Raw genomic sequence first — 14,648 nt, 5'->3', positions numbered from 1 at the left:
ATGTGGCTGCATAAGGCGATTACAGATGAGCTGAGAGTCAGGAAGAACATGTGTAAGAAATGGGGAATCATAAAAGAGAAGCATACACAAGTAGCCAACAGTTGTAAGATGAAGATCAGAATAAGGAAGAGAAGTACCGTATTTTTCGTCCCATAGGACGCTCCGTTCCATAGGACGCACCTAGTTTTTTTTGGGGGGGAAATAAAGAAAAAAATTTCCCCGCAGCGTGGGGAGCCTTGCGGGGAACTCCTGCAGGGCTCCAACACGCTGCGGATGTCTGCCCGGCACAAGGGGCGCTCTGCTTCAGGGCGCCCCTTGCGCTGGGCGGCAGGCTGCTATCCGCAGCCTAGACATCCCTGCAGGACCTCCCGCAGGGCTGCCTAGGCTATGGATGTCTTCCTGAAGCCTGGAGAGCGAGAGGGGTCGGTGCGCACCGACCCCTCTCGCTCTCCAAGCTTCAGCAAAAGCCTGCATTCGCCCCATAGGATGCACCTAGATTTCCCCTTCATTTTTGGAGGGGGAAAAGTGCGTCCTATAGGGCGAAAAATACGGTATTTTTTTAAAAAAGGGTTATTTGACTATGTTCAAAGCAAGAGGAAGGACAAACAAGTGGTAGGTCCTCTGTGTGAGGAACATGAGAAATTCTATTAGGTGACAGAGAGAAGGCAGAACTACTCAAAGCCTACTTTGCTTCTATCTTCACCCAAAAGGAAAGCAGTGTCCAACCTGGAGAATAAATGATTCTAGATTCAGGTAGGTAACTGTGTTGGTCTGATGCAGTCAAAATAAATAAATAAAAATGTTCCTTAGCACCTTAGAGACCAACTAAGTTTGTTCTGGGTATAAGCTTTTGTGTATCTGAAGAAGTGTGCATGCACACGAGAGTTTATACCCAGAACAAGCTTAGTTGGTCTCTAAGGTGCTACTGGACAATTTTTTTTATTTAAAATAAATGATGTAAGGATGGAGATGTAGCCCAAGATAGGAAAAGAGGAGGTAAGGGAACAGCTAACAATTTTAAATAAATTCAGATCTCCAAGACCTGATGAGCAGCATCCAAAACCAGAACAGCTCCTAGAACAGACAATTCAATCGTCAGTCTGTGAGCTCTTAAAAAGCATGCTGTGATTACCAAGACCCAGCGTGGGTATCTCAAAAATAATTTTTTTTTGATGGAGTTACATGCTTGGTGGATCAGGGGAATGCTGTGGACATAGTGTATCTTGATTTCAGTAAGGCTTTGGACAAAGTCCCCTAACCCTTTTTCTGAGGAAAAAGCCACTCTGGGTGGCTTCCAGCATATATGAAAACATAATAAAACATCCAACGTTAAAAAGTTTCCCTATACAGGGCTGCCTTCAGATGTCTTCTAAAGGTTATACAGGGACACTACGAGATATTATGCAAATCTTCTTTTTACCACTCAATATACATAAACTCAAAGTACATAAATACATAAAAGGTGCCATTTCTAGAAAGTGACTGCAACTAACTGGATTTATGCAAGGCACCCTACTCTGAAGAGGCTGGGCTAAGACTGGCCTGAACTGCTGCTCTTGTAAAAGATGGAGACCAAGGGGTGCATTCAACTAAATCCTGAATTATTTAACCTATGTTAGTCATGCTCATTAAATTCAATGGATCTACTCTGAGTAGGACGAATATTGAATACCACCCCAAGCCTCTTCTAATTTGACATATAGCCTTGCCCACCTCCACCACACATGGAGGAAAGTGCAAAAGTTTTTCCATTTCCATGGGAGAGGGAGTACAAATCTTCTATTTTCCCCTCTCTCCTGTGATTCTCTATAACTTTGAACAGGATCAAAGAAGACATTTGCTATGGGGGGGGGGGGAGACATGATTTCTTTAACAATGATGAGTGAGTCATAAACAACAGCTGCCATAAATTATATCTCCTGTAATTATCAAATTAATCATAATCACAGCTATATTTCCCCAACCCAGGAGAATTCAAGTGGGCACATTCAAAATGTAAACTAAGGCTATAGAAATGCAAGGCTCTTTCATCTGGTTACTGATTCTTCAGTTCTGTGTTCTTCAAATCAGCTGCTGGAGTACTAATTTAAGGCAGGGACTCTTGCATTACAAAGAGATGAAGTGTCCTTTGCAGTAAAGAGTTTTCCTGCAAGATGTTAGTGTTTGTGATCTTACTATTAATACTGCTGCCTCTAACTACATGCAATATTCCTTTGGTTCAGTGCCCCACCAGTGACCCTCTTCCCATTCTTCACAAATATTATCAGTCAGGAGACCTCATGATTGATGGCATCATGTCTCAGGTCTATACATTCATAAACAAGATAACTTTCAAAGAACGTCCCTCTGCTAAACTCTTTGATGACCCGATGTAAGGAACTGTGTTTATTTAACAATATAATGCATCCATATTAAATGTATTCATATTTTGCTGTTGGTGCAATCGGCTTTCCTTATAAGTAATTATTGTGCTTCTGCGTTTGATGTGCTTTTGTCTGGGGTGGGGAAGTGGGGACCTGAGAGGTCGAGCCCATTTCTGCTAAGAGTGTCTACCATAGTCTTAAATTAATGTCAGTGAAGCAAGTCCAGTTTACCACATTCCCAACTTTAATAGTAGCAACGGCAGGTGTATTTATTTTCTCTTGTGCATCATAGAATTTGTCCAACCTGCTATAATTTGGATGCAATGTGTAGGCGTGCTCACCTTCTCTAAGGAACAAGTTCTGTCATATTTCAGAATGATTGCTGCAGTGGTTCTCCTGCCTGAGCGGACTTGAGGTGGACACAATAGGAATTGTGGGGACAGGGGTAGAGGCTGAAAACAGATTATGCACTCTCAGGAAAGACTAAAGTGGGGGAAATCTCAGCCTGCCAGAAAAGGCCTTGGTATCCCAAGGGTTGTGGTGGGTTAGGCAGATCACTCCACTGACTTGCAAAGGGGAAGGTGAGTGGTGGATATAGTAACCTGGATCCCCAGGAAAAATGATGTGAATTAAATCTTACCCTTCCAATGAGGACCCATTATCAAGGGAAGAAGGGCTGGGCTTTTCTTCCTCTCCATCCAGTTTTTTGGGATGTTGCCTCTTTTCCCCGGGAATGTGACCTCTCCATTAACTGGCACAGGGAAAGGCAGCGTGGAAAGAGGTTTATGTGATCCAAGGAAAAAGGGGTGTGGGAAAAATATTACCCTTGCAGCCAGGACATTGTTGTGGGGTGTTTCTGCCCCTCGCTGAATGGGGATACAAATGTTTGTTCATGGAAAAGAGAGATCTTTTCATAATGTGCATATGGTAAGAGGTAGTGGTTGAAAAGCAACAAATATTCACTTTAAGAAATAAAACAAGCATAGTTTTAAAAATATTACTGATCTGTGATTAATACCAGACCTGGCTGTCAAAACAGAAGAACAAATCCCCTCTTCAACTCAATCTAAGGCTGCTTCTCTTCTGATAAAAGTTGTTGCTTTAAGTTTCCAAGCACCTGAGTTCACTGAGGAACTATCAGATCCAATTCAAGATGCCTTGTTAATATCATGCAAAATCAAGGATGTGAACACTTCACCTGAACCACCTGAACCTGATTTATCAGCATTTGTAGTTGTAGTAGTAATCAAGCTTAGATTGTTCAAACAGAGATGCTCCTACCTGCAGGCCATAGGGCCCTGGGAGCAGTGGATCAAGGGAGTAACACATGGAATTTCAAAACCCCAACTTAGCATCTTATTGGGAGTGCTATATCTATTGTAGATCACCCTGAATTTGGAGTGAAAGGTGGTGTGAAGTATAATTGAAGTCTATGCTATGCATTTGAAATATTGCATGGAACTTGAGCAAGACAAGAATCAGAAGAAAATTCTCTAGATTGAAATGTTTGAAGTATTTCATCATTATTTCAATAAATAATATGGGATTCTTATCTATATGTCCAGTTTTGTTTGTCAAGGGTATTCAAGCTCTAGTCTGTTCTCATCTGATGTATTTTTTCCTCATTAGGGAGATAAGTAGATATGTAGACAATGTCATTTGCTGTAGAAGATGCAAAATGGACCTCTCATTGCAGGCTCATGACACAACTCTACCAGCACATTGTGGCTTTGGTATTTGCTGTAAAGGAGATAAATGACAACCCACAGATCTTGCCCAATGTCACCCTGGGATTCCACATCTTGAACAGCCATTTCGTTGCAAGCTGGACCTATCATGGCTCCATGGAGCTGCTGTCTGGATGGGGCAGACTCATACCTAACTATAAGTGTGGTGTTGAGAACAGTCCAGTAGCCGTCATTGGGGGACCGAATTCTGACATCTGTCTCCACATGGCAACGGTCCTGAGTATCTACAAGATGCCACAGGTAAGAGAGCCATTGGAGAAGCCATTCACGTTTCTCCTGCACTGCATCCTTTCATGCTGTAGGTTGAGGGATTCACAGAGATGTGTGCATTGAGTGTGGCCATTTAGGATGCTATTCACATTTCTATTAGATTCTATCCCTTAAGGCCCCAGGTTGATATTACAAAGTGTGAATGACTCACAATGAACAAAACTCATCCCTGCACATAATACACCAGAATACGAGGAACAACCATTCTGTCTTGAATTCTGCATGACATGTTTGATTTCTCAGTGCAGGGAAGGCTAATTCCCCCCTCTCCAATATTTAAGCATTCCAGCACAGAATCCATGATTGAGGTTCAGATGCAGTCCAGTCATCAAAAATCATCATTGCTTGATTGGGCTCAATGGCCTTTACAAATGCATTTTAATTATATTTCCCCCAATTCATGGTTCAAAGAGCTGGCCTATGGATTCTTCAACAGAAACTAGTCATATTTGCTCTTTATTCTGTGTTCACGTGGCTGATACTGTTTGCTTATATGTTCTGATGGTGACATTCAAATGGGAAATTTAAGGGAGAAGTGACCCCTGCTGTGCTTTTCCCTTTACTGAAAATATAGGGGAAGCAAAGACCTTAGACTCTATGTATGACTGAGCAAAAAATAAAATGTATGCAGTGGTACCTCTGGCTGTGAACTTAATTTGTTCCGGAGTTCTGTTCTTAACCTGAAACTGTTCTTAACATGAGGTACCATTTTAGCTAATGGGGCCACCTGCATTCGCCATGCCGCCAGCACACGATTTCTGTTCTCACCCTGGGGCAAAGTTCTTAACCCAAGGTACTACTTCTGGGTTAGCGGAGTCTGTAACCCGAAGTGTTTGTAAGCTGAGGTACCACTGTAAATTGAAGGAATTCTAGCCACTCCATATAGGGCCCCAATGTTCAGCTTTTATGTATCTTTATTTTAAAAAAGTTTTAAATTTTCTCTATGCAGTCTCATCTGTGTTCATTCACCATAAGAGGGTATATAAAAACACCAAAGTGGATCGAATTTGCAAGCATAATTTTTACAATCATTTTTAGTTCATCTATGGCTCTTCTCCTATGCTGAGTAACCACATCCAAGAAGAGTTCTTTCACCGAATGTTCCCTGATGTGGCTCATCAGTATAATGGGATTCTCCAGCTACTGCTGCATTTCAGCTGGATGTGGATTGGAGTGGTGACTCTGAGTGATGACAACGGAGAGAGATTTGTACAAAACATCCTTCCCATGTTTGCCGGAAGAGGTATTTGCTGTGATTATACAGAAACATTTCCCAAACTAACCTTTTCAGGTGAGTCTATGGAAATGGTGGAAGAAGGTTCTAAAACAATCAGTGTTATTATGGGTAGCACCGCCAATGTTGTGGTTGTGATTGGTGAAATTCACACCATGATGGTATTGGGAATAATACCCAACTTGGCAGAAACAATGAATATGCCTGTGGACATCAAGGCAAAAGTCTGGATTATGACAGCCCAGATGGATTTTACATCGTTTTCCTTTCAAAGAAATTGGGACATACGCTTTCTCCATGGTGCCATTTCGTTTGCAGTTCATTCAGCTAATCATCTAGGATTCCAGAAATTTCTTCAGAAGAGAAACCCTGTCACGGAAAGGAAGGATGGCTTCATCAGAACTTTCTGGGAAGAGGCATTTCTTTGTTCTTTTGAAAAGAAAGACAATGATCTCTGCACTGGGACAGAGAAGCTTGAGACTCTTCCTGGGTCTGTCTTTGAAAGGAGCATGACTGCCCACAGTTACAGCATCTACAATGCAATCTTGGCAGTGGCACATGCTTTACAAAACATGCATTTCTCCAGATTCAAACACAGTGTAATGATGGATGAACTAAGAGGGACTAGGCTGGATCCACAGCCATGGGAGGTAATGTCCCTCTATTGCTAATATAGAATAGTTCGCCATCTTTCAGGGTGCAAAAATAGTTTCTTGACTGTTTAGAAAGCTCTTTTTCTTGTTGTTGTTTAGTCATTTAGTCGTGTCCGACTCTTCATGACCCCCTGGACCAGAGCATGCCAGGCACTCCTGTCTTCCACTGCCTCCCGCAGTTTGGTCAAACTCATGTTGGTAGCTTCGAGAACACTGTCCCACCATCTCGTCCTCTGTCGTCCCCTTCTCTTTGTGCCCTCCATCTTTCCCAGCATCAGGGTCTTTTCCAGGGAGTCTTCTCTTCTCATGAGGTGGCCAAAGTATTGAAGCTTCAGCTTCAGAAACTATCCTTCCAGTGAGCACTCAGGGCTGATTTCCTCCAGAATGGATAGGTTGGATCTTCTTGCAGTTCATGGGACTCTCAAGAGTCTCCTCCAGCACCATATTTTTTTCTTTTTCTTCTTATCCTCATCTTTCAGCATAGATAGGACTGCTATCTGATAGGACTGCTATATCTTTCATTTTAAAACACTAGGGCCACATCTGCAACATTAAAGCACTCTTTTTTCACTTTAAGAGCCATGGCTTCCACCAAGGAATCTTGCGAACAGTAGTTTCTTGATGGTCTCCTCACAACTCTCAACTCCTTTAAGCAACTTTCCTTTCCATAATTCTTTGGGGGAAACCATGACTGTAACAAGAGTTATTTAAATATATGGTGTGGATGAGCTGTTAGAATTACTGTGAACAGAATCCGTGATCTCGACTTTGTGCAGAGTTGAATTGAATGTTCTCCACCTCTGCTGCCTTCTGGGATATCTTCCAGAGAATAAAAGGCTAAAAAGTAAGCCCTACACAGATCCAGAGTGGAGTCTCTTAGGCGGATGGATGTTATTTTCTATGCTTCCTTCTGGCAACCCCTGAAACCAAGCTGGTGCCAAACGTCCTGCTCTGCTTTCCTTTCGACCACATCAGCAAGACTGAGAGGGGAGCCTTGTCCTCTGGGCAGCCCAGGACTGTCCAGGCTTGCACCCTGGGGAGGTCACTTCAGTGCTGCTAACACAGCGGGTTGACCTCACCCCTGGAGCCACACTCCATTGTTCTCGAGACAAACAGATGCCAACAATTGGAGGGACAGAATATCATCCTGCTATACATCTGTCTCTTTCTAATACCCTCGTGGATTTCTTCCCTCTTCTCTTCACTAATTTAGCTCCACCACTTTCTGAGAGGCATCTCATTTAACAATAGTGCCGGGGAAGAGGTTTCATTTAGCCAGAAGGGGGATTTGGTAACTGAATTGGATATCATCAACTGGATCACATTCCCAAATGACTCCTTTTTCAGAGTTAAGGTCGGAATTATGAACCTCCAGGCTCCCCCAAGCAAGAGACTCTCCATTCATGATGATACCATCACCTGGCCCATCAGGTTCAACCAGGTAAGGTCCATTTCAGAGTGTCTCCAGACATTTCCTCAATGCTAAAAAAGGGGGTCCACTATTCAAACTCTGAAACAGCTATTCCAAGATGCAACTAGATGTGATTTAACTCACCTCCTGAAGAAGAGGGGGACCAACATGCAGTTGAAAACAGCACAGGCAATGGGAAGTTTATAATGGCAAAATGTGATATAGAAAGAAGTTGGATAGGTGGGCTTATTAATAACTGAATTTTAAAAAGAAAACAAAGTGCAGAAGAACCTCATCACTGTTCTTCATTGTTTCCCCAAACATTGCTGTAGCATAACATAACAATACCTTGTTGAGATTCTCAGATAATGTTCAAAGGAGCCCACAGCTAAAAAATTAACGTAGTTAGGAAGCGATGAAGCAAATGGCATCACCCAAAGTAATTGTGAGAAGAAAGGAAGACACCCAGAACCAGGAAACACTGGCAACTTGGATGAAGAGCAGAAACACCCAAGAACCTAAGGATGAGGTGTGAGCCAAAGTTCTCAAAGGCCCCATAAAAGTGGGTCCAGGGTGTTTGTGGCCTGCTCAGTGTTCAGCAGGGGACATTCAGTATCAGACAGTGGGAGGGCAATTGCTGTGAAGCGAACAACAGAAGGACAAAGGGCAGCAGCTCCTTGGGATGTGAATGGTCATCCTGATCTGATTGGCACTTCAGACTTCCTGCCAGTGTGGGAAACAGGGAAGTAAATTTGGCCCCAACTTAGGAACAGGTACGGCATGTTTAAGTCAGAAATTACCATCTTCTTTCCTTTTTGGACAGGCACAACCCCTTTCTCTGTGCAATGAGAATTGCCAATTGGGCTCCAGCAGGACCAAGAAGGAAGGGAAGCTGCCTTGCTGCTATGATTGCATCCCGTGCCCAGAAGGGAAGATTTCGGATCAGAAGGGTCAGAGATTTTTTATTTATTTTTGGGGTATACTAGTCATAAGAATTGTCAAGAATGATCCAGTACATGAAAATTAAAATAAGTAGAGAAGGAAGGAAAGAGAATGGTGTCCAAAGATACCAGTAAGATGTACCTGTTTTGGAGCATAGTTTCATATGCTCATGGAATGCAGAGGTAAGGATTTCAGCATAGCAGGAGATGATGGAAACAGGGAGAACTTATGATTGGTGATATCCAGGTGATGAACTTCTCTTCTTTCAGTTGTAGTGAAGACCTGCATTGCTCTGGAATCCTAAGTAAATACAGCCCTTTTGTATATAGAAATAATTGGGCCAAATACGTATATATATTTTACCAGTACTGATCCAACAGCCATCATTCAAGGCTTTCTGGCCATTTGCCTTGATTTCTTCTGGGCGCAAAAGGCTTCACAAGTATAGTATAGTATTTTTCATTTTTCTTTTTCAGACATGGATGACTGTCTTGAATGCTCTGAAGATCAGTATCCAAACAGTGACAAGGATGGATGTCTTCCAAAAGATGAAACTTTCTTGTCTTATGGAGAACCATTGGGGATCAGTCTGGCCACTTTTGCTGTCTGCTTTTCTTCCATCACAGCTGCAGTGCTTGGAATATTCGTGAAACACAAGGCGACTCCCATAGTCAAAGCCAACAACAGGAACCTCACCTACGCTCTCCTCCTCTCCCTCCTCCTCTCCTTCCTTTGTGCTTTGCTCTTCATTGGCCAACCTAACAAGCTGACATGCATCCTACGGCAAACTGCTTTTGGCATGATCTTCTCAGTTGCCATTTCGTGCATATTGTCCAAAACCGCCATTGTGGTTCTGGCTTTCATGGCTACCAAGCCAGGGTCCCAAATGAGGAAGTGGCTGGGGAAACAATTGGCCAGCTCCATTGTTCTTTCCTGCTCCCTTATTCAAGCCACAATCTGTAGCATATGGCTGGCAACTTCTCCTCCTTTCCCAGACGTTGACGTGCACTCAATGACTGAAGAAATAATACTAGAATGTAATGAAGGCTCCACTCTTATGTTTTATTGTGTCCTGGGATTCATGGGTTGGCTGGCCATTGTGAGCTTCACGGTGGCTTTCCTAGCTAGAAAGTTGCCTGACAGTTTCAATGAAGCCAAATTTATCACTTTCAGCATGTTGGTGTTTTGCAGTGTGTGGTTGTCCTTTGTTCCAACCTACTTGAGCACCAAGGGCAAATACATGGTGGCTGTGGAGATCTTCTCCATCTTGGCCTCCAGTTTTGGGTTACTGGGTTGCATCTTTACCCCCAAATGCTATGTCATTTTACTGAGGCCTAAGCTGAACAGCAGGGAGCAGCTAATTAGAATAAAGAATTAAAAACTGACAAGAGTGACTCGCTGGTCCAGGCAATTCTTTGTCACTGGAAATTAGAGATACTTCTTTCAGATCATTGTCAGTTGGATATGTATTAATTGAAAACATGAAGTTAATATAAACTGAGTCCCATATTTTCTGAAGTTTGTTCCTGGTTCATCATATCTTAATCAACCATGATTTATCCACACACATGGCATCTCATTCGTTTCCACTACTCTCCATGGTCTTGACAATCCTGTGAAACCAGAAGGGGCATTTTGTGAGGTTATTAACTGGCATATAATTTCGCAGCGCACCCTCAATTATCTACACACCCAATATTCCACATCACAATATAAAATCCCCTTTGCCTGCTGATAATAGTTGTTCAATAGTCCTGTTAGATTTACTTGAGTGGATTGGGAAGAGTGATAAGGGATGCATTCATCCATTGGATACAAACATTTTGACCCTGCCTTAATATATTAAAATTAATTCAGAATTTTTGCAAATATGCATGGGAACAGATATATTTAACTCATAATAAATATCTTGCCATCCCAATCAGGAGAATCTTGCTGAGATCTGAACAAAAAGCAACTTCTTTTCTTTTGTAGAGTACTACAGTACATGAGTTCATCTAAGCACCAAAGGGAAAAACCTGGTGGCTGTGGAGATCTTCTCCATCTTGGCCTCCAGTGCTGGGATACTGAGCTGTATCTTATCCCCTAAATGTTTCTTAATTATCTTGTGGCCAGAACTGAATAATAAGAAGCAAGACAAGATCAAATCATGTAGTACCTCTGGAGTAGAAACCCAGTCCTTCAGAATGAGTGAGATCTCTTCCAGAACCGGCTGCCTATCTCATTCCTGGACCTAGGAACAAGCAAACCACAGCTACTTCTGTCTTCTCAGTTTTTGGCTTCAGCCTATTGGCTTTCATTGAGCCCATTATGATACTCGCAGACACTGAGGGATTTTTCTGTACACAACACCCTTCCTAACCCTGATGAGACCTCTCTGCCCTTTTTTATTCATTTTCATTTGTGGCCCTAGTGAAACAGTGCTGGTGGAGAGTTTCCCATATACAGCAAAAAGAATGCCATGCATAGAACGGCTCAGAAATTGCTGCAATGACGTGTGGTATCTGAAGGGGAGCTGCATTCCCTATGGGTTGTACACAACTAAGTTTGATTCGGAGTGACTCCATTGAAGACAATGAACCTATGTTGATCATATTCACCATCTAAAATAGGTCTAGGGGGGCTAGCAGTGGGTCCAAGCCCATTCTCCCCACATCTGGACATAGTTTGGAATAGTCTCCCTGTTCCCAAAACCCACAAAGAAGTGCTGCACAGCATAGGTTGTCCATTCAATATTGCAGGGGGCACAGAATGCAGGGGATTGAATTAGCAGAGAAAGCATTAATTTTTGCAAATAAGTGATTAAAAATGAATTATTTTATTATTATTTTTCTCACATAGGATATTCATCACTAAGAATTATTATTTTTATATTGATGTTTAATGTTTTCTCCTAAGGGCGGGGGGATGAATTGTAGCACTGGCATTTTTATCCCAGGCATGCTCTGCTTCCTCATAGATTCAATATTTGGAGTCATTGTAGCTCAGCCTAAATCCCCCTTCTCTGTCATGCTGGTGCAGCTAGAAAGGATCAGGCAGATCTGCTGAATTGTGAAGTTCTGAGACCTTAGAGAGTAATTCTTTCTAACAGTTTCATAAGGGGACAGGTGGTCTTGCATGCTAGTAGAACCCCCTTCATTAAAGGTTTCTAAGCAGATGATGGATAGCCAGCTTTGCAGGACTGTGTGGCAGAGTTGGACTAGATTATCTTTTAGGTAAAATTCCATGATCTGACAAATATTTTTCTGGCAGGATTTTTGCTCCTGTTGATGCATAACAGTATCCAAAAACACTGCAGAATCATTATCTACTCTGCAATTATCAAAATGTCTATAATCTGCCCAGAGTGCCAGTAGCTTCTAGAAGTGAGTACGAAAAGGTATTGATAAAAAGACTGAAATAATGATAAGGAAACCCAATGTTCCACAGACAGCTAAGATTAGGGGAAAGAGAGAGGCAGGTCTCTATCATTTGGATAATTCCTCCACCCACCCCCATGTATAGGGCAAGTCTGAATTTTGTGTTTTCAATTAGAATTCAAGACACACCTCTGAAAAACTGCTGAGCTTAATGGTTAGGCAAAGGTAATAAGTCCATGTGAGAATTACATTCCCAGAGTCTTCAGCAATCTAAACCATCTTTCAATCAGGGCAGTGGCTTGTTTTATACACACACAGAGAGGAATTTGCACATGTATTGGGATGCTGCTGCTTCTGATTCTGCTGTTTCCGAACATGGTGTGCTATGTGCATGCTGTTAAGTGCACCAGAAATAATCCCGAAGATGTTCCACATGAGTGGCACCAGTCGGGTGATTTCCTCATCAGTGGGATAGTGTCTCAGCTGTCAAATCCTGTGTTCTCCAAAGTTTCCTTCAACCAATACCCTCCTCAACACTCCCTGATTAAGTTCCCACTGTAAGCAAATGTTTTTATTTTTAATTGAGAAGTTCTGTATATCTGCATGAATAATTGCTTTCTTAATTTGGTTTTTAAAAGAAATATTAAAGGTTGAGAAAAGGACATTCTCCAACATATGTGTAATTAGGCTGTGCTTGTACTGGTAATTGGACATTTGGAAATATTAGCCTTATATTATCTATTTGCTCTCTATTCTGGCTCTGGTACATAGGTGCTCAGTCTGCCCATTTTAGAAGGGGACTGTGAGGAAGCTTTCCATTGCACCAATATTTCCACCCATTCAAACATAATTGTCCACATAATTTTGGAGAGATGACAAATTGGAGCCACATCTCATGCTTCAAGAAAGAGGATGATAGAAAGCTGCCTTAAATTGAGTCAAACCAATGGTCAATCTATTAATTATTCTCTGTAGCCAAATGAAATTTGAAAGAAGAAACATAGCAGGTGAATGACCCCCAGCCCGCAAGAATACTGCTGCAATTCTATATACATTACGTGAGCATAAGCTTTGCTGTAAATAGTGGGACTTATGTATGAGTAAACATGCATAGCATTGGGCAGTGATTGGGAGGTTTCAGAATGAGTGACTGGTATGTGTGGGAGTGGGAGATCAGGAAAGGAAAAGTTGATGGAGGGAGGGAAGGAGGAGGAAGGGAACTGTCCTTACCTGTCACTGTCCCTTCTGTCTCCTTCACCCACTAAATACCTCTCAGGACAGTCCATCCTACCCTGTTAAATGCTTTTTAGCCTTCTTACTCTTCTATACGTGCCCAAAAGTACAGGAAGGGAAATGAAAATATCACATATCATGGAGAAGAAAGAAGACAGTCTCAGAAAGTCTCAGCCCCTCAGGGGAGAAGCTGCTGCAGACTCCACAACTGGCTTTCCTGAATAGGGGAGATGTGGACTGGTTTCATCCTGCACAGCATTTGATAGGAATGGGTGTGAGGCCCTCAGCCCAAAGTTCTTACTTCACTCATTGGCAGGGACTTATTGCATCAAAGCTAGGCTAGCTCATTGCACAGAAATTGTGGTGGAAGCACAAGTCTAAAACCACTGAGAGCCAGTGTGGTGTAGTGGCGAGTGTCTGACTGGGACATGGGAGACCAAGGTTAGAATCTCCACTGGGTGACCTTGGGCCAGTGCCTGCCTCTCAGCCTAACCTACATCCCTGGGCTGTTGTAGGGATTAACTGGAGAAGGGATTTTGAGCTCCTTGGGGGGGGGGAGAGAGTGAGATATAGGTTGTTGTGGCTATAAGACCATGAGACAATCTTTCGAAGCACAAGCCTTGATTCCACCATGAAACAGCAAGTCCCTTTATCTGCAGCATGGTGACCAAGTTCTACCAACACATCCTTGCCCTGGTGTTTGCTGTTGATGAGATCAATGAGAATCCCAGGATCTTGCCCAATGTCACCCTCGGGTTCCACATCTACGACAGCTATACTGATTCAAGGAGGACTTATCGCACCACTTTGGACCTGCTCTTTAAATCACACCAGTTTGTCCCTAACTACAAATGTGGCACCCAGGAAAATGTAATAGGAGTAATTGGAGGACTTAGTTCTGATACTTCGTCCTGCATGGCAGATATCTTGGGTCTTTTCAAGATTCCACAGGTAGGATCTGAGTACTGGAGCTCAGAGGCTTTCCTCTCACCTCCCCCATAATTCACTCTTCTACTCTTTCCAGCAGTAATTTGATGAAGTGTAAAGATAGAACGATGTGATGAGAAGAAGAAGAATGAACTGAAATTTGCATTCATCACTATCCAATGATGTGCATGAGAGGTGTGTAGGCTTCAAATGATTTGTGTTTCATTTGTAGAGAGGAGAATTGTTTGAGGTGTGATAGAAGGAGAGGGGCTGTTCACCTTGGGGAATTACAGCAGCACCATCTCAAGAACCCTAGAACCCCAAAGCCAGAAGAACCCCCCTTCTTTTTGCCTTTCCTCCGCATACACTCATTCCTTTGAAGTCTACTGGAAAGCAGATTGTAGTCAAACCACTTGTAAATGACTTCAAAGAGGATGGCTCATAGTGTCTATAAGCTGATGCTCCCCCCAACCCCCCCCAACAACAGGAATATTCTCCTTAAAAGAAG

At 42.6% G+C, this 14,648-nt stretch overlaps 1 protein-coding gene across 1 annotated transcript; it reads left to right on the top strand.

Moving 5' to 3' along the window:
• On the top strand, nucleotides 1-9,999 carry LOC309521664 (vomeronasal type-2 receptor 26-like; the record flags this gene model as incomplete). Its single annotated transcript, XM_082204374.1, has 7 exons — nucleotides 1-138; nucleotides 2,223-2,371; nucleotides 4,060-4,351; nucleotides 5,420-6,265; nucleotides 7,482-7,709; nucleotides 8,503-8,629; nucleotides 9,098-9,999. The coding sequence occupies 7 exons, from the start codon at nucleotides 1-3 to the stop codon at nucleotides 9,997-9,999; spliced, it is 2,682 nt and encodes an 893-aa protein (XP_082060500.1).
• Nucleotides 10,000-14,648: the final 4,649 nt, after the last annotated feature.

The sequence above is a fragment of the Podarcis vaucheri genome (assembly GCF_965113315.1).
Source record: "Podarcis vaucheri genome assembly, chromosome: 16".
NCBI classification, from domain to species: domain Eukaryota; kingdom Metazoa; phylum Chordata; class Lepidosauria; order Squamata; family Lacertidae; genus Podarcis; species Podarcis vaucheri.
This window is presented reverse-complemented; position numbering and strand designations above follow the sequence as displayed.